This window comes from Epinephelus fuscoguttatus, linkage group LG12, assembly GCF_011397635.1.
Source record: "Epinephelus fuscoguttatus linkage group LG12, E.fuscoguttatus.final_Chr_v1".
Lineage (NCBI taxonomy): Eukaryota > Metazoa > Chordata > Actinopteri > Perciformes > Serranidae > Epinephelus > Epinephelus fuscoguttatus.
The window spans coordinates 42,729,528-42,756,394 of NC_064763.1; the positions used below are offsets into that span (position 1 = coordinate 42,729,528).

The 26,867-nt window shown below is 44.1% G+C and overlaps 2 protein-coding genes across 6 annotated transcripts in view; both read right to left on the bottom strand.

Moving 5' to 3' along the window:
* Window positions 1–26,867, bottom strand: part of LOC125898750 (neuronal acetylcholine receptor subunit alpha-9-like) — a 258,716-nt gene that overhangs the window by 207,788 nt on the left and 24,061 nt on the right. For 4 of the 5 annotated variants that reach the window (XR_007450652.1, XR_007450653.1, XR_007450650.1 and 1 more), the window contains exon 5: window positions 24,080–25,328. Coding sequence is in view for 1 of the 5 variants with exons in the window: in XM_049592684.1 (XP_049448641.1) it covers window positions 24,568–25,328 (761 nt within the window). In the remaining 4 variants the exon portion in view is untranslated. Of the gene's footprint in view, window positions 1–21,098; window positions 25,329–26,867 lie in introns of those variants that run through there. The other variant, XM_049592684.1, reaches the window with a different exon arrangement.
* On the bottom strand, window positions 10,398–11,422 carry LOC125898767 (olfactory receptor 52N5-like). The gene has a single exon (XM_049592713.1). It carries the CDS (start codon window positions 11,412–11,414, stop codon window positions 10,464–10,466), a length of 951 nt encoding a protein of 316 aa, XP_049448670.1. The 5' UTR covers window positions 11,415–11,422; the 3' UTR covers window positions 10,398–10,463.

Here is a 26,867-nt window from a genome sequence, read left to right on the forward strand (position 1 = left end):
TCATGTGATCGGCCCCGTTAACATAATATAATTGCTATAATATTAGACACTACATATTAACTTCTGATTATGATGATGCGGTGCAGCTGCAGAATGAAACTGAGGGTTTGAGAGTCATTATATGAAAACGTTCCACGAGGTGTATTTTTACACTTTAAACCACATCTCAGCCGAGAAAAGTGTCTCCTTTGGATAAAGTTGTGTGGTAACGTTAGACCACAACATCAACTCAACGTGAATAAGATTAACAATGATGTCTACATCTGTTCTAAGGTAAGTCAACATTGTGTTTGAGGCAACATATTGTCACTTTGCTGGAAAGAAATATAAAGTTATCTTTAACATCTCTAGCTAACGTTAGCTAAAGTTAGCCTAACGTTAGCTCCTAGCTGCGTTGTTCATCATGTCACCTTGTTTGCTGGGAGTTCATTAGCCTATTTTGTTCTAGTTTTGTACTTTGGTGATGGTACATCATTGTTAGCTGTTGTCCAAAGGGCTCTAGTTAAGCTAACGTTAACTTCTGGAGCTTAGCTTCATTAACTTATCTGTAATGGCAGAGATAACAAAGGTTGGCAAACGTTATGCTGAATGATTCAGTGTAAATACTATAGCACCAAACTAACGGAGAGACACTCTTGGTAAAGATGGTAAAAAGGCCGTTATCCTTTTCTCATATTCTGAGCCAAAAACCTTAACTTCAGTGGCACTTTAACTTGTTGTCTTTGATGGTGACGGCAACCAGATGCGGTTCACAAGCGTACACTGTGACCTGTAAATTCTGGCTTGTAATTTAAGCTTTTCATCGACCTTCTCAACAATAAAATGATGAATATATCCCTCCAATGCGTAGTTTAGGCCCTTTTGGTTACTTCTCAATGACATCTGATCGTTATGTCCCCAAAAATCATCAGTTGCCTCCTGTGAAATGCCGTGTACTGTGACACCTGCCATAGCGCCGGGCACTGAATGTTGATAGTTTGTCCGAGTGAGTGGAGGGGGCGTGGCTTCGCCATAGGTCCATTTGGAGCAGATCCAAACCTCCGGTGAGGGCCATATTGAAATGTGTGGCTATCCCAACTTGGTTTTTGAAAACCTTATACTCACACTATGACAAATTTCAAAAACTTGGTCACCAAGTGCACAATTTTTTCAATTTCCCTCTCAGCTAGTGATGAAACTTGTAAAACCATGTATATAATGTAAATACTATTGGTAAGTAAAGTATATTTTCATGTACTCGCAAAACCATACTTTTGTCAACCCTGTTAAGCTAGAATGGTAACAGGGTTGACGAAAAATGTTCTTGGCAGCCATTACTAGCCATGTTGTGAAGGTCATGAGACCACATGGTGTGCATTCATTAAAGGCTTAAATCATGTTATTTATGTTCATTAAAAATTTCTATCAAATATCTTTTTAGCGTGTCCTTTTGTGGAAACAGGGCTGACACAATAAGCTTGTCCCTCTCCGTCAAACATTATATAACTCTAAGAACAATCATGAAAATAAGAGGACACTTATTTGTCTTTTCATCAGCATGTTCACAAAAGGAAGCTGATTTCACTCCCAGGAAATGATGCAACTTTCGGAGCAGTCCATTATCTCAGAAGGGGTGTTTGCATTAACAGTAACAGGGTTGACGACTCCCTGGCGACCCGACTAAATTGATGTTTTTCACAACATTTTACAGATATTAAGAATAAAACCCATTCATGAATAATGAAAGGACACTTGAGGCTTTATATATATGTTTATGTTTTTATGATAGTTTGACTTTTTTGGGCCTTAATAGCTAGTAAAAGTAGAACAATCATGTTGAGGGACAGGCCATTTTTACAGCTTTTGAATGGTGCTTCATACAAACAAGTGTTTAAAACTCTTTGAAAACAAAAGAAACAAACTTTTACATTGCTTTAATGTTACAATAGATATCATGGAAAATAAATTCTAAAACAGGGTATCCGCGGATCCTTGAAAAGTCTTAAAAAGTCTTAAATTCATGTATCTAAAAGTAAGGTCTGAAAATGTCTTAAATTCATTAGAAATGTCTCAGATTGGTCTTAAATTCATTACTCAAAGGTCTTAAAATTGTTGCGGAAGGAATATTTAATCTGACTTTATTTCTTTTCTTTTTTTTTATTCTTGCGGCACTTTTCTGTGAGTATCCACGCGCTGGCCACCTGCCACTCAATATGCTGCTGTAGTGGTTTGTTTTCCAGACGTGAGTATCTTTGAGCAGTGAAAGTTATTATTTATTTCTTTTTTCTTGTCGGCAGTGATTTGTTTTCCACAGAGCTCTACGTGCGAGGATTTTACTCACATTTGCGACTAAAAATAGTTTTGTGCCAGCAAAATAAATCATTCAGCACGCTGTGTGGGTACAGATTTCGGGTCCATGTCATTGGTTCGACATCCCATTAGTCCGACTGTCTGCGGTGCTGAATGGCTCGCGGCGGGCGTATGGTGCGCCGCGACCGGCTTGAGGCGGAGCAGGCTCACGGCTTATGTGTTTGTCACTTTTGTTGGACTAAGAGTCTCATCCTACTCTCTAATGTGCTATGTGTGAGCTCAGTCCTGCGTGTTCTTTAATGAAGCAATAGGAGAAGATATTCGGTCTCAGTTAATGTAGTTTATTAAGCAGTAAAGGAATAAAATTACAGAGCTCTGGGTCTCAACTTCACGTCCCTGACGAACAACAAAGGTGTGTCAGTTCACGAAGTCTGACCTCCTGTCCTTTCCCTGACCCAGTATATTTGAGCGTAACAGAGTGTCATTGTGCACGCAAGGCGTTGTCCTCTTCTCATTGGCAGTTCCACTTCCTCCTTCACCACACCACGCCCCTGCCTCGTGTTAATCTGACTCCTTCCCGCTGGCGGTGGGGGCGTGGTTCCTGTTTTGAAAGACAAGAGAACAACACAACTCCCTACACGTGCTGTACCTTACTATCTGTACATCACTTTCTATTCTTTTTACCATATATGAAACTAATTATCTAAGCACTGCGATATGTGCTCCTCAGACTTCATGTCTCTTCCTCTCCTGTACTTCTCCACTTCTGCAAAGCAAACACATTCAGATCAGCTGAAATCATCTCAGTATTCTCATTGTTCACATATCTAAAACGTATATAGTGAAACACAACTTATAGTAAAACACATAAAATCATTCTATTCCCAACAGTCCCCCTTTTGGCCTCATAGGACTGAGGCCACTTTTTTTTTTTCAGTCCCAATGTCTCCAGGTCCCCCATTTTAGGTCTTGTGATTACTGCACTTTTTGTTTCTTTTGAAACAAAAAGTTATAACTCCCCCTTTTGGTCTCATACACATGAGACCACTCATTTCTTTATTTTGTATTGCAAAAAGGTAAATATAAACGTGTAAAATATAAAAGTAAATATGGAGTGTAAATGTGCTGCAAGTGAATCTTTCTTGTATCCTGGCTTTATATTACTCAAACGTACTCTGGGCAAAGTGTTGCTTCAGAGGAGCTTCTAACCTTCACATTGATCACAGGATATCTTTACCGCACTTATGCTGAACTAAGAGTAAATGTAGGTGTGAGTGAGTTGATTTTTTTTTTTTTTAGTCTTTATTGTCTCTTACGTCCTCCAGTGTTCGGGCAGGTGTCTCTGCCACTGCACACTGACTCCAGTGATACCATGTGTCACCTTTTCCCTGTAGTTTGACGGCGTGGGACGTCCGTTCCATTTGTAGGGGCCAGTCCACCTATGCTCCGACCACTTTCTTTTGATCACCTTGAGCAGGACCCACTCTGATGTTGGGTGCCCCTCTCCTTCTGCTCCCTCCTGAGCTGTGGTCACCTGTTTGGAGAAAACTGACACCAATGCTGTTAGTTGGTCATAATACAGTTTATATTTTAGAGGACTTTCTTCCTCTTCTGTAGTTTGAATCCCAGCTCCCGGTCCTGGGAACTGTTGCCCTGTTTTCAGCTCATATGGAGTAAAACCTGTCAGTGAGTTAACAGAGCTCCTGATGGATAATAGAGCTAGGGGTAGCGCATCCACCCAAGTCATTTTAGTCTGGGCACAAATCTTGTCTATTTTTCCCTTAATAGACTGATTCATTCTTTCCACTCTGCCCTGCGACTGAGGATGATAGACTGTACCAAATGTATGTTTTAGTCCCAGTGCTCTCTCTACTTCTTGTAGATCTCTGTTTTTGGAATGGGTTCCATTGTCGGATCTGATTCTTTTGGGAAACCCATGCGTGGGAATGTATTGATTGATCAGAAATTTGATTACTGTCTTTGCATCCTCTGATTTGGCAGGTATGGCTTCTGGCCAACCAGTGTATGCATCCACTGCCACCAGAAGACACCTGTATCCTCCCACTCTCTCTAGCATGTCTGTATAGTCATTAATGACCTCTTGACCTGGGAGTTTGGGAGGGGAAATCTCCCCTGATGTGGTTTCACCGTGGGTCTAACATTGTATTCTGTACATATTTTACATTCTCTGATGTGATTCTCAATCATGGCTGGCAGAAAAGGGTGCCACCAATGAGTGAGACCTCGCACCATTTGCATCTTTCCACAATGAGTCACACCATGAGCTTCTTGAAGGACTGATCTCCTCAGCCCTGGGGCAGTGCAGGTCTCCGTCTGGGGACCCCACATACCCTCTGTCTTTACTGCTCCTCTTTCTCTCCAGACTGTGAGCTCCTCTGGAGAGGCTTTCTGCTGTTCTGCTATTAACATATTTACATCACAGGGCGGCAGGAGGTTATGCACTGTTCTCTCTGTTTGTAGCATTACATACTGCTGACTGTATCCTGCCTTTCCTTTGGCTGCCACATCTGCTGCGTCATTCCCTTTGGAGACAACTGTCCCTGCTTTGTCATGACCCTTGCACTTAATCACTGCTACCTGTGCCGGCTTCATCAGAGCCTCCCGTAGTCTCCTCATGTCCTTCTCATGCTTACTGGGGGTCTTTGCTGCTGTTAAAAAGCCAGATCTGATCCACTGTGTCATTTCCACATGGATCGCTCCTACGACATAGGCAGAGTCTGTGTAGATGTTCACTCTCTTCCCTTCTGACCATTCTAATGCTGCAATCATTGCTTGGAGTTCAGTCAATTGAGATGATTCTTTTCCTGTCACACTTTCTGTAATCACTTCCTCAAACCCTGTCTCTGTCTGTCTTACCACTGCATATGCTGCTTTGAGTCCCTCCGTTGGATGTCTAAAACAACATCCATCTGTGAATAATGTTTTTTTACACATAGGGCCTAAGTCTTTAGCTTGATGTTTTGCATGCACTGCCAAGGATATGTGAGGGGAGGTTTCCTCCGCCGCCTCATACCACTGCAATTGCTCTGAGGTCAGTTCAACAGCTGCAGCCACTCCCTCATTTCCCACCAGTATGCAGGTGGATGTTATCTCCTACATTTTCCCTTCTATCTCATTATAAAATGCCTGTTGATACAGCTCGTCGCCATTCCTGTCATAATAAAGAGTTACATGGAGGGGATCGGGAGGAGGCGTGTAGGGATTTAATGACTGAACCCAGGGACGCCACGACTGATAGAGAGTGCCAATGCCAGGCGTCTCCATGGTTTCTGGCTCGAGAAGGCCCCAGTAGATATCAGCCCCCAATGTCCTTCAGCCGTGGGGGAGGTATCCGCTGATAACAACATTTGCGAGGAGGAATGCACAGTTGTTAACGAGCAGTTCACAGTGTAGCCATTTGGGAAGGTCACTATCAGCCCATCCGGGTGCAGAGTATGGAAGCTCCACACTTCAGCAGCACATCTCTCCCCAATAGATTCACAGGGCATGACAAAGGAGAAACACATCTGTGTGAAAATGTCTGTTCAGCCTGGAGTATGGTGGTAGTGAGTGGTTTGGTGAGCAGATTTTGTGGTTGTCTCGAGAACCCAGTTAGTTCAACTGCTGAGGATGATATTTGGTGTTTAGACACAGGGAGATTCAAGGTGGCTCCACAAATAAAACACCCTCTACCGCCCTGACCCCCTCTTGGGCCGCCACGATCCCCTCCCCTGCCTCTGAATCCTCTTGTACCTCCTCTCGAGCCACTCCAATGGGGAGGGCGAGGATCAACCCACCTTGGGGTCGGAAATAGATCTGGAGTGTGTATGGGGGAGGGCGGAGGCTGCTGAACCGTCTGATTGGTTCATTTTTTCTCTGCTTTTTTGCATCGTTGGTTTTACGACATGTATCTTCCAGTTGGAGTTTCAACAGCTGAACCTGTGCTGACTCTGTACTGTCCTTCTCTGCCTTTCTCTGATGGCATTGTATATGACTTCATTAATCCTGTAAGCTTCACTGCTCTCTCCTCGTATTCTTCCCCTGAGTCTGTGTCTGACCATATCTGATCTCCCTCATCGTCTGCTTCCTGTGTCAGTCTCTTTACATGTGCTAACCCCTGTCTTATTTCCCTAGTTACTTCCTGTTTAGCTTTCTCATACTCCTCCTCATCCACCACATCTGCATTGATCACTCCCTCCTTAATCACCAGCAAAGGCATTTGCCTGTTGCTCCCCAAGTATGGTGGTGGAGATGGGGCTGGGGGTGTCTGAGGTAGCTCGGGATACAATCTACAGGAGTTGGCGGAGTTTGTTTGTCTCTGTTTTTTTTGGTTTTTTTTGTGAGTCTTATCAGTGTGTTTCCAATAAGCCATGGCAGTAACTGCCATCTGATGGAGCAAGGCGCGTTTACGTTCCTTCTCCTCCTTCTGGTTTTTTCCATTGTCTTTTTATGAGTTTTGGTTTATTCTCCTTTTTTTGTATGTTCTTCCAAATCATCTCTCGCCTTTACCTCTGCAGCCAGCAATTTCTTTGTAACATGTACTGCCTCCTCATCCCCAGGAAGCTCATTTTGGGCCTGTAATGCCTTCCATAAATCATCAAACTCCTTTCCTACAGCCTGTCTCTGCTTATCTATTACTCCTGACAATAACTGTTTCCTAATCTCCCCGCACTGTGTTTTTCTAGGATGGGAGGACATCCACCCTGCTCACGATAGTCCCTGTCAAATTCACCGTCCATGATGTCTCTCTGTCCCTCCTCTGTCCTTACTTATTTTACTCAGAGGGTACTACTCGTCACGATGTTACAAAGCTTCACACAATTACAACAATACACACAATACTCAGCGCCACGTGACCGCTCTGCAGCGCAGTCCGCGCGGACTTATTTTCCCCTTTCTACCGTTGTGATTTCGCTGCTTAAGTTCCACCAAATGCAGGCCGACACACCCAAGCTTCTACACCACTCTCCTAGGAGGGTGCGGGGTGCCTATGGCTCGGCGGCAAATGGCTTCTATCTTAAGGCGAAATTACACAACTTCCTCTTTTTCTTCCCCACAGAACGCGACCACCGCTCAGGCATGAAAAGAGTTGGAATTCGAGTCACCTCTAATAGACTCTACACAACTCTTCCGCCCCGTAAAAATAGCTGGTTGTCGGTAAGCCACCCACAAAACAATAACCCCTTAAAAGACTTATTTATTTACACTCCCAATATCAGGGTGGTTCTGCAGACCATTGAATAGATGTCTCAACATGGGCGATAGTATTCAGTGTTAGGGATCACATGGAAAACGCTCCCCTGCCCGCAGAACTCTGTAACCTCTTTTTTGTGTTGTAACAATCTTCACAAAGGTCTTTCAACCTCAGACAACCTGTGTCTTCAGACTATATTCTCAGCTGTCCAAGGGGCAACCTTATGGGTTTCCCCCCGAGCTTATCAACCTCAGGACACTCGTCTTTTTCTTTTTTAGAGACTAGATGGAAAACCTAGTCTCAGGGCTTTTCACCCGACTATGTTTCATATTTAGGAGTCAAATTTATGATTTGCTCCAGGGCCTTTCACCCTGCCCCGGGGCATTTCACTTTTGTTTTGTTTTAATTTTATTCCTTTACGTTTTAGACTAGGAGACTGTAGTAAAATGACAACACAATCTTTTAGCATTTCCAATTGCAGAACTTCGATAAAACAGGCGTCTGCTTGCCTTTTTCTCAGGCCGGCCAAGTGTTGTCACGATATTGTCGTCCTCCGCTGAATAGTCTTTATTCCGTCACTTCTCCGTCTTCATCACGTCGGGGTCACCAAATTGTTGGACTGGGAGTCTCATCCTACTCTCTAATGTGCTATGTGTGAGCTCAGTCCTGCGTGTTCTTTAATGAAGCAATAGGAGAAGATATTTGGTCTCAGTTAATGTAGTTTATTAAGCAGTAAAGGAATAAAATTACAGAGCTCTGGGTCTCAACTTCACGTCCCTGACGAACAACAAAGGTGTGTCAGTTCACGAAGTCTGACCTCCTGTCCTTTCCCTGACCCAGTATATTTGAGCGTAACAGAGTGTCATTGTGCACGCAAGGCGTCCTCTTCTCATTGGCAGTTCCACTTCCTCCTTCACCACACCACGCCCCTGCCTCGTGTTAATCTGACTCCTTCCCGCTGACAGTGGGGGCGTGGTTCCTGTTTTGAAAGACAAGAGAACAACACAACTCCCTACACGTGCTGTACCTTACTATCTGTACATCACTTTCTATTCTTTTTACCATATATGAAACTAATTATCTAAGCATTGCGATATGTGCTCCTCAGACTTCATGTCTCTTCCTCTCCTGTACTTCTCCATTTCTGCAAAGCAAACACATTCAGATCAGCTGAAATCATCTCAGTATTCTCATTGTTCACACATCTAAAACTTATATAGTGAAACACAACTGATAGTAAAACACATAAAATCATTCTATTCCCAACACTTTCTTTTTCATTTTAACCCACACCATGATCTTTTCCTGACCCTAACCAAGTGGTTTTTGTGCCTAAACCTAACCAGACCTTAACCACAGGGCATCATGATGATTTCGGAACGGACTTCAGAACAATGAGTTTAATATGGTTGGAACAATGGGATGTCGAACCAATGGGCAGTTCCCCAGATTTCAACCAGCAGCAGAAACGAAAGGCGAATCATGCAGGTTGTGGGTTGAATGGGGGTCACAGACAGGAATATGGTGGTCAAATAGCCTACGGCGGCTCTGCGGCGCAAAATAACAGCTTAACGGGGGCGACAGAGAAGTCCGACTCCAGGTCCAGTAGCCTAATTTGCTCTTTTGTTGGCGTCATGACTGCCGTTCACATTTCTCTCTGTGGCAGGTAACAGTCCACAAACCTCACCGCACTTTAGGGACTGTTCTTTACTTGTCATTTATTTATTTTATTTTGATCCCCCCTTTGTTAATCACTTATTGATGCTGTTGATGCTGACGCAGTGAAGCGGCTCTGGTGCCGCTTAAAAAAGTGTTCCCCCACTTCTAATTTTACAAATTAAGCACTGGTTATAGTACAGCAGGATCCCCCAACCATCGCTTATATTTATAGTTTTTTCGGTCTTAAATTCCATTCAAGGTGGCATTAAAAAGGTCTTTTTTATGGAAAACATAACTGTCATTGATGTGCTGACAAATATATATATATATATATATATATCGAAGAAAAACATCAGTGTGTTCGCAGGAATTAACTCCTGTGTGAGTTTGTTTTGAACAGCTTTTTAATTACTTTTAGTATTGAAGTAGTTATTGATTATTATCACTTAATTATGCACTTATAACAAAAACACAAATTGATAAGACTTTCTATTATATATCTAAGAAGACATGTGAACATGCTATTTTCTATAAGGGCGTATTCATTCAATGATATAGTTTTAATTTTCATGGAGTGACTGTCTATTTAACTGTGCTCAATAATAATAATAATGATAATAATAACTTTATTTGTATAGCACAGTTCATACAGCAGGTGCAGCTCAAATTGTTTTACATAATAAAATGAGAAAAGACACATAAAAGATGAGAGTAAATCAGATTCAATCACACAGACACATAAAAAATATGCATTAGGTCTGATAATTAATAGATAAAAGCTCTAAAAGGAGGTTTTAAGATTTCGTTTGAAGCCCTCGACTGAATCAGAGAGTCTGACGTCCTCTGGAAAGCTGTTCCAGAGACGAGCGCCTGAGACACTGAACGCAGCATCACTGTTTAGTTCTGCTCTGGGGGACATTTAGTGGGGCAGAGGTGGAGGGTCTGAGGGGTCAGGAGGGGATGTATTTGAGCAAGACATCAGATAAACAGTCAGGAGCCAGACCATAAAAGATTTAAAAACTAAATCTTATAATGAATTCTAAAATGAATGGGAAGCCGATGAAGAAAACTGGAACAACAGCAATAAACCATCTTGTGTAGGAGTTGTGTGAAGCCAGACTCCTCCTGAGCTGTCGATGACTTTGATCTATGAATCAAGAATCATTTTAAAGTGTAATTTATATTCGTGCCTACTTCCCACAGAACAGCCGTCTGTTGCGCTTTAAACCAACTGAGCACTTACTGACAGGAGACAAACACGAGGCAGTTGGGCACATTATGATATTTGTATAAATACATTTGCAAAACAAACTCTCAGAAACTAACTTTTCAGTGACGGTGAAACCCTCTCAGACTTACACAGCTTTGACAAGAACTTATTTATCTCTTTGGACTGCACGCCGTAGATGATGGGGTTGAGGCTGCAGGGGATGATGTGGAACAGGATGGTACAGATTTTTCTGTAGTCTGTGTACTGAGGGAAGCGATGGAGTGCAATGATAGATATTCCATTGAACACCATGATGAGATACACCACCAGATGAGTGCTGCAGGTCTTTAAAGCTTTACCGTTCAGAGACTTGTTCTTACTCATCAGACAGACGAGAGTGATCTTAGTGTAGGTGAGAACCATGGTGCCGATGGAAGCTGTGAACAAGACGACAGTGAAGGTGAGGCCGTAGACGTTATTGATGAACACGCTCTCACAGGAGAGTTTGAATAAAGAGGCGTTGTCACAGTAAGGGTTTGTGATCAGAGTCCTGCATCGGTTCAGCCGTACGGTCAGACCCAGCAGAATCCCCACCAAAACCAAAGCCACTCCCCAGGCCGACACCGTCAGCTTCATCACCATCCTGTTGGTCATTATGGCGGCGTAGCGCAGGGGGTTACAGATGGCCACGTATCTGTCAAACGCCATGATCATGAGCACAGTGTGAGCAGTGGTCCCAAACGTGTGTGTGGTGAAGGCTTGGACCACACACTCATAATAACTGATGAGGCGCTCGGACGGAGGCTTCCACATATCGATCAGCAAACGAGGCACCATGATTGAATTACCAATGACGTCGCTCAGCGGCAGGTTGCAGAACAGCAGGTACATGGGCTGGTGGAGGCTCTTATCAATGAAAATCAGAACAGCGATGCCCACATTGCAAACCATTATAACCAGGTAGGAGAACAAGAGCAAGAAAAACACAGCGTACGTTGAATTCTTTGAGACGTTTAACCCTTCCAGCTGCAGGGTGAAGCTGTTGTAGGTGACGTTCTCCATCAGCCTGAGAAAATACAACACAGATGCTGATGCCACAGTGAACGTCCAGAACATCTACGTGTCAGAGATAAAGTTCTACAGACAGTTAATACCTCAGCTTTTCCCAACATCACCACACACGGTCTACAGTCATGTATCGCACAGCACACAGCTGAAAGCTTAAGAAGTGAATGTTACTGACGTGTCTTTCTTTAATCACACATGATGAGAAACAGAAACATTGTGAAGAAACAGATGCTTGTACATCAGTCATACCTTCCGTCAGTGCTCCCTGCAGGTAATACACAGCAGCGCTCTGTTTAAATGTTTTGTAGATGTGACTTTACCTTGAGGGAGTTCAGCTGCCTCGGAAAACGTCTGATGCAACATTAGGAATGATAGACACAGCCATCGCAACTGTCAACAAGCTGAAACTTGTAATTAGGAGGAGTGATGTTTGTGTCACCTGTTCTACACTCTGTTCCACCATCACTTTAACTCTTTGGCCTCTAGTTTCCCGGCGCGGTGCAGGGTGGCGCAGGGTGGCGAACCCCACGCAGAGCTAGTTTCAAGCAGCGCAACCCGAGGTGCGCTGAGATGGGTGTGGCATCGCAGCAGGGGGAGGTGTCGACAGATCCAGCGTGCCAAAAGGCTTCGCTGAAGGTGCGCTAAAAGCTCGCAAGCTGTAACCAGGCCTACTGTCAGCGCAGGCGGAGCGTAGACAGGTCTCAGGTAGGTCTCCAGAATGTTAGGCACATTAACGATGCAATAAATACCCACAAAAACCACTATTCAATGCAACTATCTGCAATCAGCACATAAATGTATCTCTATATCGACTGTCCCATCACATCCGATGTCAGATCAAAGGGGATTGACACCGTCTGGCACAACTGCACGATAATGCCGCACTGACGGAGGTTTACAGCTGCAGAAGCTGTGGAGACGTTGATGGACTCAGACTCTGTCACTTCCTGTTTTCGACCAATATTCTGAATCTGATTGGACGGGGAAGCAAACGAGTTTGATGGGACAAAACAGGATCTCCATGACAGTGACAGTGACACACGGACAGGACGACCACAGAGGAGACGGAGACAACAGAACGATCGAGCGATCGCTGAACGTGAAGTGTCGGACATCAAGAAATAAACAAAAAATGTAAACGTGAAATTGATTTTATTCTTGAAAATGACTCTTTGACAAAAACACAATTTTCTCAGCTTTTGATTTGAAATGTTTTTTGTGAAAATGCACAAATTCAACTGTTGAGAAACTGTTGACTCAAATCAAAGAGACAAACAGGAAGTGGTTTTACATGTGGTGTCCACAGACAGTTGCTCTCTCCTTATCCTTCCTCACTGATCCTTCTCTAGTTTGGTCTTCTGCTAGTGTCCTTGGCACTACTGGTAGCATGAGGCCGCACCTGCAGCCCAGTCAGGTTGATACCAGACACCAGGAGACCGGCCGTTACACCAGGAGAGCTGCACAGGGCCGTAGAAGGGCATCAACCCAGCAGCAGGACCGCTATCTGCTCCTTTGTGTGAGGAGGAACAGGAGGAGCACTGCCAGAGCCCTACAACATGACCTCCAGCAGGCTGCTGGTGTGCATGTTTCTGACCACACTGTCAGAAACAGACTGCATGAGGGTGGCATGAGGGCCCCACGTCCTCTATTGGGGCCTGTGCTCACAGCCCAGCACCGTGCAGCTCCATCATTCACCAGAGAACACCAGGACTGAAGGGGCCCTGTGAGAGCAGGTTCACACTGAGCACATGTGACAGGCATGAAAGAGTCTGGAGACGCCATGGTGAACGTTATGCTGCCTGTGACATCATCCAGCATGACCGGTTAGGAGGTGGGTCAGTGATGGTCTGGGGAGGCAGACCTCCATGTCATAGCCAACAGTACCCTGACTGCTGTCTCAGAGCGACTGTCAGACCTTACGGTGGTGCAGAGGGTTCCTCCTGGTGCGGCGGGGACATTTTCAGTCAGGGTGGAATATTTTATGTAACCTGATTTCTCTGTGCTTCAGTTTGTGTGTCTGGATTGAAACAGGTGTGTATCTGATGGTCCCTGTACACCTGTGTTATGACTGGGCTGCAGTGAGCGTCCTGGAGGCCTCAGAGCTCCCAGGTGTGTCAGTGACCAGCAGGTTAATAGAATTAAAAAGCCAATGAGGCGTTCAGGGCCCAGTGGACAGGGAGATGCTCTCTGTCTCTCCAGAGAGACTCCAGCCTGCAGACTAGTCTGCTCTCTTTACTGATACACTCTCTGCTTTAGCCTGCTCTGTCCATCCTTATCTCTACCAGTGTGTGTTCTGGGAAAGCTTGCCAAAAGATTGCACAACCAGTTCATACCAAAGGTGTTTGAAGGGGCTGAGGTCAGTGTTTGTCAAGTTCTTGCACACACAAGCATTTCTTTATGGACCAGTTCTTATATTGGGCCTTTCCTTCCCCAAACACAGCGTCAAAGCACCTGGACAGAAAGGTCATGCTGTGTTTTACAGATGAAAAGTTTTGGAGTGATTAAAGCCACAGAGATGTGTCTGCTTAGTCACGTTCATGGAGTCTGTTCATTAGATCACACAGTATGTTTTTTATGTGCAGATGGAGAAGATGGCGCTGGGGGAAAGGTCAGAGTTCACTTGAAGTGGACCATGAATGTTCGCAGCACTTTTCAGTAGCAGCAGAGTTTTCTGCAGAGTATGTTTCATCATGCGTTGACAGTGAAGTTCGTCCCTGTGGATCCCAGGAGCTTTCATTACCAGCTGTAATCAGTGCAATCCTCTGAGCTCTGATCAACATGTAGTCCTGGGCCTCTCTGAGCTCCCAGAGGGCTAATTACCATCAGAAACTGTTGCAAAGTGTTTTGTAAGGAAGCAGCTCACAGTGGACCTCATTAATGATCTCTGAAACACTAACACATTGCAGGCTGCTGTGGTAACTGGAACTCAGAGTGATGAAACTGGTGGACCATCAGGGGGCAGTGTGGTCCCCTGAGCTCCCAACAACTCTCTGGATTACTGTTGACAACAAAGTCAAATCCAGTCGACAGAATGAACCACAGATACATTACATCACAGATGGTAAAAATAATGGACAGAGTTGCTGTGACGTCACCCACTGGTTTGTGGACTTCTGTTTTGAAGCCTCAAGTTTGGCATTATGGCCGTCGCCTTCTTGTTTTTTTTTAAGGCTGGAGCTGCGGAGGAGTAAGGAGTGGATCTGTCTCTTGGACTGTGGCGTTGCCTTACAGACAGATGCTAAACTTTAATCCTTAATAAAATGTAAACAGGGGAGTTGTATAAAAATTCTGCCCCCGTGCAGTTGCAACTTTTTCTCATGGAATGATGAGTATGAGCATGGGCGTAACTTTCATTTCAACATTGGGGGGGGCGGGGACACATTAAGTGAGGGTCTGTGCCTAAGTATCCAGCATATAATGCTGATAGATAATGTCCGGCTGCCCAGTGGCTAGCAGGTTAGACACAGTGGTTAGCTATTATGCTAGCATGCTGGCTGGAAACAGACGATTATTTTGTTCCGTTCTGAGCACACAATACTCACTCTGGCTCCAAATCTCGTGGCTGTAAGTTGCTCATAACGTAGACTCTGGCCTCGGATGCGTTATCAAACGATTTCTGCTCACCTCCTGGAGTAGTTATCCGAAGTATAGCTGGGTACGAGATGCCATACTTGACCTCGGGGCAGCAGCGCAGCAGCCCCCTGAACTCATTGAAGGCAGCCCGCTTCTCCCCCACCGAGGGTGTGTAGTCGGGGTAAATGTGGATCCACCTGTTGTTGTGGAAGATGGCTCCCGCTGCCACAGCTGGACGTCCACCTTCTCCTGGTAGTAGTAAAACGTACCCACAATGGGTCTAGGCAGGTTCCCATCTTTCTGCTTGGGCTGCAGACTCCTGTGAGCCCGGTCCAACTTCGGAGAGCAGTTGAGAGTTAGCGCATCTTGTAGCATCTTAGCAACAGCAAGCTCCGGTCGCATTTCACCAAAGCCTTGATCCACGCAGATGATTCTGCAGTTGTCTCTCCGCTGCCTAGATTCCAAGTCTTCTGTCTTAGCCACCAGCTGGTTTACTTGGGAGGTGAGTGATTTCACTGCATTTTCCAGTTTGACGACCATGTCCGAGTAGGCATTAGCCCCATCCTCCAGGCTAGCGATGCATGTAACATGCGCAGTGTTAACTTTTTCAACTTCTTTCATTGCCTTGGTGTGTTCGGCACGGGTGTTTGCGATCTGCTGGTGTAGCTCTCTCGAAAGATCTGCTTGTTTGACAAATCTATCTTTGCTAACACCCTTTGCTCCGACATGAGAATACTTAAGAATGTTAACTACGCACAACACGACCGGCAACTCTGCAATGGAGCAACTGAGAGAGACAACGTGTTGGGTACTGGACTATACCATTATGGTATGGTATGGTCCAGTAGGGGTGTTTGAAATAGTTGGGAAATGGTTAAGAAAGATATATAAGTGTTTAGAGCCGCTGGGCTGTGATTTTACCTCTTTACCTCTTACCATCTCTTCTAAATATTGGAGGTGTTGAAACTTTCAACATTTCAGCAGCACTGTGGTTAACGTGGTTTGGTTTTGGCACAAAAAACACTTGATTTTGGTGGCACAGTTGCTGCTGGAAAAGCAGCGATGTCTCAGTAATAAACAACCTGTTTTCATGCCACATCTGGAAAAACAGCAGCTGGTTGCTACACAGCAGCAGGTCTTGAACAGAGGGCGGTAATGTTCATCAGTCAGCTCACAGACTACGTCACTTAAGAAATGCTGATATGATCCATATGAAAATTGCAAATGTAACATATTCATGTTTTGCAGAAATGCACAACGCCAACATTTTCTTCTGGTGACTGGGCTGAATATTAAAGAGCAAACACGGAGCTCAGTGACCATATTACTGCTACAGACATGTATGTCATGTCAGACTGGTTCCCTTGGACGATCAGGATTATAATCCTGTTTATTGGTCGGGTATACTGAGACACACAAGGACAGAAGCTGTGTCAGTGTTTGGTTTCTCAAGGATTCTTGTGATGTGCCGGTACCCTAGATGTACCCCTAATCCAAGGTGGGGCCTCCTTGGATCAGACTTGGCTCTGACCTGTGGAGGCATGGACACACGACCTCTGGGAGTGTCCTGCTGTATCTGACACCAGTGTGTTGGCGGCAGATCCATTTAGTTCCTGTTTATATGACAACAATTTCAACTGAAAACGGTAAACTTTAGTTGCGTTTTGGCCGATCGTTTACACGACAGCAGCGTTTTGGGTGCCTGAAAACGCAACGTTTTGAAAACGGGTTCCAGAGTGCAACGTTTTGGAAACGGCAGCGTCTCCTTTGTCATGTAAACTTGCAATATGCAGTTGCTCTGAAAATGGAGACTTTTCGCACATGCTCATTACGGTTCCAGTCACTAGGCATGCCGACTGTCACAACAACAATGGCGAGCTCTGTTTGTGCTGCTCACCCTGTTGATTTGAAGTGAAGTGTAGATCTGTTACTGTAGCAACTCCACCTCGTCGTCCATCCAGACACAGTTATCTGTTATCTCTTGTGGTCCAGTATTTGAGAGATGAGGGTTATTACATTGCTCCAGATGTTTTGGGTCGGTGTACAGAGCCATACTGAGTCAGAGTAGTTGTCTGTGGAGTTGAGAGTGCACTGGGAACATGTGTCATTGTCTGTGAAGCCCATTAAATGCAGTCTGTGTTGAGTAATGTGCAATCTGTTTGTTGTCTTCTATTGAAGGAGCTGTAATCTGGGGTTACTCAGCATGGAGAAGATGTTACTGCAGATTTGTTTCCAGCAGGTTGTATCTGTATGAATTGATAAGTCGTTACGTTGACCAGTTAATGTTGATAAATTAAACAGAGCTGAGCTTGAGGTAAACATCTCCTTCTAAAAGATGATCTGTAATTTCTTACAGCTCAAACAGAAGATAGCAGATTCAGGGAACATTTAATTCTGCATTAATTTTAGTTCTGTGTAAAGTGAATAAACATGACGTGATGTCGCTCCACTCATCTGCCTCAACAAACCAGTTTACACATTTTTATAACTGCTGATTCATTAAATCAGAGTTCTGCTGAGTGAAACATGAGCCTGAGTTTAGCCTCAGACCTCAGTGATATGAAGCAGTAGTTTGGTGTTCAGCGTCCGGTTAGAGTTTTGCAGAGATTGTGACGACAGACTGACGGTGTAAACTCATCCCTCATGGAGTCCAGTGAGTTTTCCTTGTCCCAAAAAATGTGTCTAGGTTTCTCCTTCTCCTCTTCAATCACCACGACTTCAGTTATCGTCTTATGTTGCACAGATTATTTAACTTTTAAGAGACTGGATGTAAGGGAAATGGTTACGAAGGATCTTCTACCAGCACACAAGGAAATACTTAAGCAGCTCAGAGTAAACACTTAGAGATCTGAGGGTTTTCCTTTACAGCATCCTAAAGAAAATCCTGAAGGTGATTTAATGCTGGTATTTTATAGTCTACTTATTTTTTCATCCTTAGATTAAGAGGTTTTACACAACGAGGCCCTGAACACTCTTCTGTCCTTCATTTCATCACTAACAGCGACTCCTTGAAGCTTGAATTCTTCCCCAGGAGTTCAGAAATAGTTTCAGTGCAACGCTCAGCCAACACAAACAGGTCAGAACCACAGCATGTAGTTAGTGTTACGCCCCGGCAAACAAATGTGTCACAGCCATAATCATAACAACCGACGCACGGCCACAATCACAGCGACAGCAAACACCAAAGCTCCGTCATCCCACGACCATGGCAGCAGACGCTCAGCATGGAGACCGATGTTCGACCTAACTGCAGTGATACATACTTTACTGCTGAGCCGCCGCAGCTCAGGGTGCACCCACTCACACTGTGGTCACAACCAGCGGCGGTTTCCTACACCATACTGTACGAGAATACGGCTCAGCCTTCCTCTGTGGACCAGAGGTGACACCAAACGTGTCATGAGGTCACGCAGGGGGAAATTCCCACCATGACCTTTAGCCTGAACATCTGGTGACATGAAGATGACATGAGCATCAGCAGGAATGTTTGTTGACGTGTGTGTGTGACTGACAGAATAAACACAAACTGACACACAGGTAACACGTGAAGGATTATTCGAGGCCTGTGTGGAGATCTGTTTGGATTTAATGTGGCAGAGGATGGATTTTAAGGTTCTTTAGCTCCACCTGCTGCTCAGGTTTGGCTGGTGCAGAGTCGAGACCACACAGAGAGAAAAGAGATGAACCTGTGGAGAGATGTTTTTCAGAGTTACACGACTTGAGTCGTGCAGCAGCAGCGCCCTCTGCTGCAGACACACCAGACTGCAGCTCCAACAGTCTGATATTCATTATGGGCCACTTGATATTTAAGACTCAGTGTGGTACGTGTTTGTTTCTGTTTCCACAGTGAAAGTTGTGGATGGTCCCAACAGCAGCGTTCCTTAGCGTCCCCATGTTGGGTCCCCCCTCTGTTGGGGTACCTAGCACACAGATCTGGTACTAAAAGGTGGAGCTAGAAACCCTGCAGTCTGATTGGTCAGTAGAGGACGCTCACTCTGGTTTTATGTAACCTCTGTTCATACATCAGTAAACTACAACTATAAAATGAAAGAGAAAAAAATAACTTCATTCACTGGGCCGACTGCCGGCAACTTTTAAGGTGGAACGTTAACTTGTAATGTTACTCAATGCATGAGTTGATGACGTGAATCCATCAGCACACCTTAAATTTCACTGTGACAACTTTGACCATCACTTTAGTTTTTATACGACACACACTTTTAGTAATGACTTTAAAAATATAGATTCATTTGGAGCGGATTATGTGAAGGTCATATATTCTAATCCTCACTTCCTGTGGGCTACAGCAACACTAAACCCCTGAGCTTGCCTGAGAAGGACTAAATGCACAAAGCTGCTATTTTGAAATATCCCATGGAGAGAGACTCTCACTGCAGCCTGTTCTATTTTGTTGTGAAAATGTGGGCGTGCAGCCTCGTTCTGTGGACGATAAACCAGGTGCAGACTTCCATCTGTGTCACCGCTGATGAGGAAATACAGCGAGTGCTGGACGGAGCAGTGAGTGACAACAACCCCGCCCACATTTAAGAGGACTGTCTGAACACACCGAGGGTCTAGGTACCATGTCTGAAGGGTTACTGCTGGTTCCAAAGGTGCTGGACTGAAAGGGTTTGGTGGTCTTTACTTTACTATCAAACTCCACTGATAACCTCTGGACATAATGAAGTTGTCTAATTATTTGCACAAAATGAAAAATGTTTTCAGTATTATTTTTACAACCCAGTCACCAGAAGAAAATACATTTCTGCCAACCACAGTTACGTCTGTACACTATCATGTAGCGGATGTGTTATAACTTTATATTTCAGCAACAACTGGTTAATGTGTGGTTATGTTTGAGCACAAAAACTACTTGGTTATGGTTAGAAGAAGATTATTTGTTGGTTTAAAATTCCAGGTTTTGCGGGAGAACACCTGCTGGACACACAGGGGCGTCTTGCTAAAATCAACAGCTTTTTATGGCACTGTCCCGGCAGTGACTGGTCGCTGTACTAACAGCCTGTCTGAGGACCTCTGCTGGTCAGCATCACCTCTGCTATCAAAAGCCGTTTGGCTCTAAACATCTATTTTGACGTTTGTATTAGTAATTCAAATGTGTTTGTCTTAACAGGTAAAAATATGACGTCATGACGCATCACATATGCATTAAGACGACAGAAAATGTGTGTTACCAAGAACATTTTCTGTCGTCTTAAGATGTTTAATACTGGGTGCAACCATTTCCCCAGTTTCAGAAGAGAAGCTGATTGAATAGTATTCAGTAAACATTGTATTTCCATAAGTGTCCAGCAGATGGCAGAATTAAATTAGATTAGTGTAATCAGTTGCTACGTCAAAAAGTGGGGCAGGCATGTTGACACCAACCGATGTCATGGAAGCTTTAATGCTCTGAACATCTTCAGACGTCTTAATGCACATTTGAAGTGTTATGGGTGTCATATTTGTCATAAGACAAATAAATTTGACCTATTAATATCAATGTATAGACGCATAGAGCCATATGGCTTTTGGTACTCTGCAGGCGTGAAGAAGGCCCCGCAGTGACTGCACTTCCTGTTGGTGCTTCAGAGGAACAGGCTGAAGGAGAAACGGCTGGTGTCATACCGCTCCACCATCGGCACTGTGCCGGCATGCTGCATCTCAGTGTGGTAGCTTAGTTGTTCATCCGCTAACAAAGAGCTCTGCAGAGGGTGACAGCAGCAGCAGGAAGAATCATCAGCTGCCCTCTGAAGAATATCTGCGGCTCCTGGTGCCTCTGCAGAGCCAAGACAGTTATTAAAGACTGTTGCCACAAACTGTTCTTTGGTCGGAGATACAGAAGCTTAATGTCACACACTAAACTCAAAAACACCTGCAGGTCTTCAGGCTGACAGATCAGCATGAAATCATCTTGCAGTCCACTATTTATTTGACACGTGCAGCAGCTTGATACAGCCTCATTTTTTTTTTTTACAAGTTATTTCTGATTTTATAAACGATAATGACGTCTGTTTTTTACTTGCCTGTTTTAATGACTAGTTGACACCTGATCAGATGAAGTTGTACAGTCTTTGTACAATGAACACTGAAACAAACCTCAGGAAACAGAATAATTTCATAAGAAATCTTTAATGTATTTATGGCATTAACAGTGTCTCGTGTGTAAATATGTCTCTGACAAGTGTCCAACACCACAGACGAGATACATAACAACAGGTTACAGTCAAAATTTTGGCATTTCTTGTTTTCACATTGTGACGACAACAAACACTGCAAAAAATGATGATTCAGATATGCAAAGTTTCATTCAGCTGAACTTTTACGTCAGTCAAACATTTGGATTATTTTCCCTTGTATTGATCAAATCATTGTGACTGAGACATGTTGTGATTGTACGAAGAAGGATTAGGCCACGCTAGAGTAAAAAAAAAGGTCTTAGATTACGAGAATAAATTCTTAATTTTATGAGAATAAAGTCGAAACATTACAAGATCAGTCTCGTAATTTTAGAAGAAAAGGTCACAGACCTGAAAGTCAACAGTGTTGGAGGAGACTGCAATAAACATTTTTCTTGTATATTTACGACTTTATTCTGGAAATCTAAGATGTTTTTCTCTTTAACACGACCCTGATCCTCCTTTGTGTGACTGGGACATTTTAATTTTACATTGTAAAAATAAATATTATTTTTAACTTTTTTTTTTAACATTGTTTGCTCTTTTTAAACAGACAACATATGATAAGATTTGAAGTCTTAAGATCACAGAGGAAGAAGACGAAGATCACGTTGTGTCCAGTCTTCCAGCAGAAAAGTTTTGTCTCATTTGATTTAGTAAATAAATGAACTTTGTAAGTCTGGACACGTGATGATGATACTCGTCAGGGTTGAATAACTCGTCACCATTCTGATTATGACTCGTTCGGCATCATGACAGTTACAGATTCAGTGTGTGCTGAGAACATGCAGTGAGTTAAACTGTTTTAAACTCGTGTGGTTCATAAACTGATGATGTGACAGATAAACTGCAGGATTGTCGTTAATTCATCACTGAACTGGGACGACGACCTTTTTAAATTACAGTGTTTCATTTTTTTATTAGAGGACAGGATTAGTTTTAACAGAGCATTCCCCAGGTGTCCAGACGATTGTGACGACACACTCGGCTGGAGTCGGAGGACCGACCGTGAGCCGGAGTTTTGGATTTGAGTCCAGCTCTAATTTCTCTTCCAGACTTCGTTAGTATTTCTCTATTTGACTGAATGTTCTGTTAAAATGATCAATGAAAAAAGCAGAATTCACATCTTAAAGGCCCAGTCACTTTTACAGGCCTGGTGTGGCTGCACATTGTGACAAATAAAGGCCTGTCTCCAATAGAGGCCTGGTCTGGTGCCAAGCAGTTCGTCTTTATAGAAGTTCTTTGGATGTATAAAAGCAGGTTGTCGGCTACCTCAGATTATGTGTCCGTGTGATTATGTAATATATTATCTGAAGCTTTATACAAGTCATTTAAGCAAATAATAGCCTGGGCTGCTAATAGAAGTTTTACAGTGGTCAGTTACAGTCCCAGATGTGGTCGAACTGAATGTGACGGATGATTTAAAGACAATCCTGCGTGCATGCTCAAAACACTCAAAAATATTTGTATAAAAAAGTGTGTGTGTGTGTGTGTGTGCGCGCGTGTGTGTGTTCAGCTGTAAGACAAACAGTGGTCAGTCATCATGTAAACACATATCGTTATTCATGTTTGATCATCACAGACAGATGAAGCCTGCCGCCTCCTTTAACATCGTCTTCGTCTCTTAAAAACATTTAATGTTGATTTTCATCTTTAAAATCGAGTTTTCCTTCAAACAGGTGAGAAACGTCATGAATCATAAATTATGAGTCAAGCTGCTTTAATATAGAAGTTTTTCTTCAGAAAACATCAGTCTCACAAATTCAAGCTGTTTTCTTTAAAGAAATCTGTTTGGTGAGTGTCTGAAGCTGCTGACTCGTTCCAAGGTCATTTTCATGTACGCTGTCAGCAACAAAAGAGAGGACGGGCTTTTAATAACGAAATGACAACATACTAGGAACTTTAATAATAATGCCTGAGGAGACTCGTTTTTTATTTCCAATATTACTTTCAAATTATTTAATATTTCCTTTTCTGTGACGGACTCATCAAACTCTCAAAAGTCTCTTTAGTTTATTTTGTCTCCTTTTCTCTCTGAATCTGACGGATCCATTTCACTATAAAAACACTACAAACAAAACACTTTGGTTTGTAATAATCAATAATTCCACTCACGTGAGCAGAAACAGCTCCGCCTGGTGACTTTACAGATATTTCACCTCGATCATGGCCAATCAGTTCATGTTTGTTCTAATGTTCATTCACTGTTGAATCAACGTCACACGCCGCGGTCGAATCACTGTTGAATTATGTTTGGATTTTGACGGATGAATCAATGTTGATTTTGAAATATTGTTTCATAAACTTTAAACATTGTTTAAAAAGTTCTTTCAACATTGAAACAGATCTTTGTGAAATGTCAGTGTTGATTTATGAGAATTTCAGAAACCTTTTTACAACCATCAGAATTAAATGTTGTTTAAATGTTGAAACAATGACTGACATCATTCCAACATTGAAGGTCGGTCATGTGCCGCCCGTGTGCCTTTAATGGCATGATATGTGGCTGGTTGGCGTTATTGTTTAACGCCTCCTGGCGCCATCAGGAGGAGAACTCAGTGGGACATGTACGAAAGTTAAGGCGGTGAAGTCCAGGTGGGGCAGGCGGGAGGGGTGGTGGGTCCAACAATCACTGACTTTCACCTGCGAGAGCGGTGATCACTTCCTGTAAGATTGTAAAGCCAAACCCTGTTCTTTTTTCCTAAACCCAACCACGTGTGTGTTGAAGGAAAAAAAAAAAAGTCAATTGGCGGTGTTGTGCCGACGTAGTGTTTTTATTTTGAAAGAGACTGTATCAAACTGTACATTTCCTGTGAAAACTGAAGTGTATTTTGAAAACAGACAATGCATGTAACAGGCTGAAGTTGACACGGCGTCCCAGAACGTCAACAACCAACACATCCAGGGTACCTTGGACGCCATATGTGGACGTGGAAAGTCCATGACCAAACGTGGACATGTGACGAGGTCGCAGTACAGGAGCCTGGATGTGCTGATTTTGGGGGCAAAGATGACAAAATAACTGTTTATCGAGAGATCTGATGTGCGTCAGATCTGGGTTGACTCACAATAATCCGTGTGTGTTCTTATTGAGCTGAAGATCATATTATTTAATTAAACTGTTAATTAGACGCTGTCGTAGCTCTTGAAATGATCTGTCGTGTTCGAGCGAGTCTCCTTCAGTCTACATTTCCTGATGGAAATCAATATTTGCAAAGATCCCAGATGGATTATAAATTTGGCAGGTTGACATGTTGTACACAAAAATGAACCTTTAAACCGTCTGAAATTCGTCACTTTACGAATCAAACCATCATTGATGAGTGATTTTAGATTTAATGGAACAATTGATTTTATCGGTGTACCAACTCGCCGTCGTCATCGAAGCTCGAGCTCCATCAGATGGCTTTTCCCAGGATGAGGATGCTCATGAAGAAGACCATGATGAAGAAGAGCCACATGAAGAAGCGATCCATGACCTTGGCGACCTTCCTCCACTCCCCAATGCGCAGCTGTGCGGCTCGCTGGTCCTGGTACGAGTTGGCAATGTACTCAACGTTCCTGCGCAGTCCCTGATGCTGGCACACACACAAGGTTTTCACCACGATCTCCCTCCTGTTCACCCCGGCTCTGCCTCCCCCTTCACCTCCCACACCTTTCTTCTCCTCAACATGCTCTCTTCCTCCTCCTCCTCCTCCTCCACTGGTCGAATCTCCCCGCTCCCCCTCACATCCTCCAGCAGCTCCTTCTTCCTCTGAGTGGTCGATGGTCACGAACAAATCCTCTTTCCAGTCCGTCTGGCTGGTCAAATCCCGCCCCAGCTTCAGAGAGTCCCCCGCTCCAGCTCCATCCTCCTCCGCCCTCCCTCCCCACACCTGCCCGTTCACGTCCCAGTTTGTTCCTTTGGTGTTGCTGCCATTGGCTGACGGGGCTTCAGACACGTCCTGCGACAGAGGCTGTTTCCTGGACGAAGTCCCGCCAAGGCAGTTCTCGCCAACTTCGTAGACGAAACAGATGCGGGCGAGGTAGTTGAGGATGAAGCGCTCGGCCCATTGTGGGACGGGACGGGCCTCGGGACCGCAGTGGTGGATGTTCATGATGAAGATAGTGAGCGCTGTTGATGCGGTGACCATCGTCATGGTAGCGATGTAGTACTTTCCTGTTGAAAAAGGAAATAGAAGATTAGAGTTCCAAATCCATCCACAGGTAAATCTTTAAAGCAGATGCTGTCAGCACCCAGGTGTTGCTGTTTGCATCTGGGCTGTAAGTAGCCACCCATAGTATTTACACCCCTGGTGTGTTTCTGGGCGTCTTACCAACATCAAAATGTGACATTAACATGAACAGATCTAGTCTATGTTTCTGTACACAGTGTGATTCATCCTAAAACTGACAACAGTCTCCTGTGTGAACGTCCTGAACCGTTCATCCACCATCACCGACTCCCTCAACGGACTTCCTGGCAGCACTTTTGTGAGTTTTTGTCCGTCTCCTCAGCAACACTTTCCAACTCCTCCTGGAGGACCCCGAGGTGTTCCCAGACCAGATGAGACAGGTAATCCCTTAGGTGTGTTCTGGGTCTGCCCTGGGGCCTCTACTCCGAGCTCCCTCCAGATGTCTGACTCCTCCCCCTATCTCTAAGGCTGAGCCCAGACACCCTACAGAGGAAACTCATTTCGGCCACTTGTGACCATGATCTCATTCTTTCAGTCACTACCCAGAGCTCATGACCATAGGTGAGGGTTTAGATGTAGCTGGACTAGTAAAAAAAAAAAAAAGCTCCCTCTTCACCACAACAGTCCGGCGAAGCACCCGCAACATGCAGAAGTTGCACCAAACCACCGATCTATCTCACGCTCCATTCTACCCTCACTCATGAACAAGACCCAGAGATACTTGAACTCCTTCTCTTGAGGCAGGAACTCTCTCCCAACCCAGAGGGAACAATCCAGCGTTCTCCAGCAGAAAACCATGACCTCAGATTTGGAGGTGCTGACTCTCATCCCGACCGCTTCACACTCAAACTAAGCCTAATCCTAAAACAATCCTAATTTAACCTCCTGAGACCTTGGGTCCTCACGAGGACATCACACAGGTTTGGTACACCTTATACTTAATTCTGCTAAATGAAGACCTGTTGACCTCGTTCGTGGAAAGGCACAATACACCAATCCCTGTAAAAACAAGATGGCAGCCATCTCTGCCAAGTCTGCAGCCGAGCCTGACACAAAAGTGGACAAGGTCCAAAACCTGATCAGATTTAATGGTTGAAACATGTTTATTTATGATTAACAATGTTTGTAGTTTGATTAACCAACAAATTTGACCAATTTTAACAACAATGTTCTGCACCTCCACCGGATGGAGGTTAGTTTTTCATTTACACATACTTTCTTCCTGTTTCCTGTTTGGCAGCAGCATGAATTTTGGCCACAAGTTAAATAATTTTAGTGTATTTTTAGACCTTTTAATTACTTACAGTCTTTTTTTATCTCAAGTGAAGTCATATATGGAGAGGAGTTGTTGAGGTGGGGATGATCAACTCTTAAAGAGATGGTTGATGGATTGACTCTTTGGGCCTTCTGGATTTGTCACCGTCCCGTCTGCCTTCACTGGCTGACTGGACAAGTTACTGTCCCAGAAAAGGTGAGGAAGAATCAGTCACTCTCTGTGATTCATGAGCTACTGGAGCAGCAAA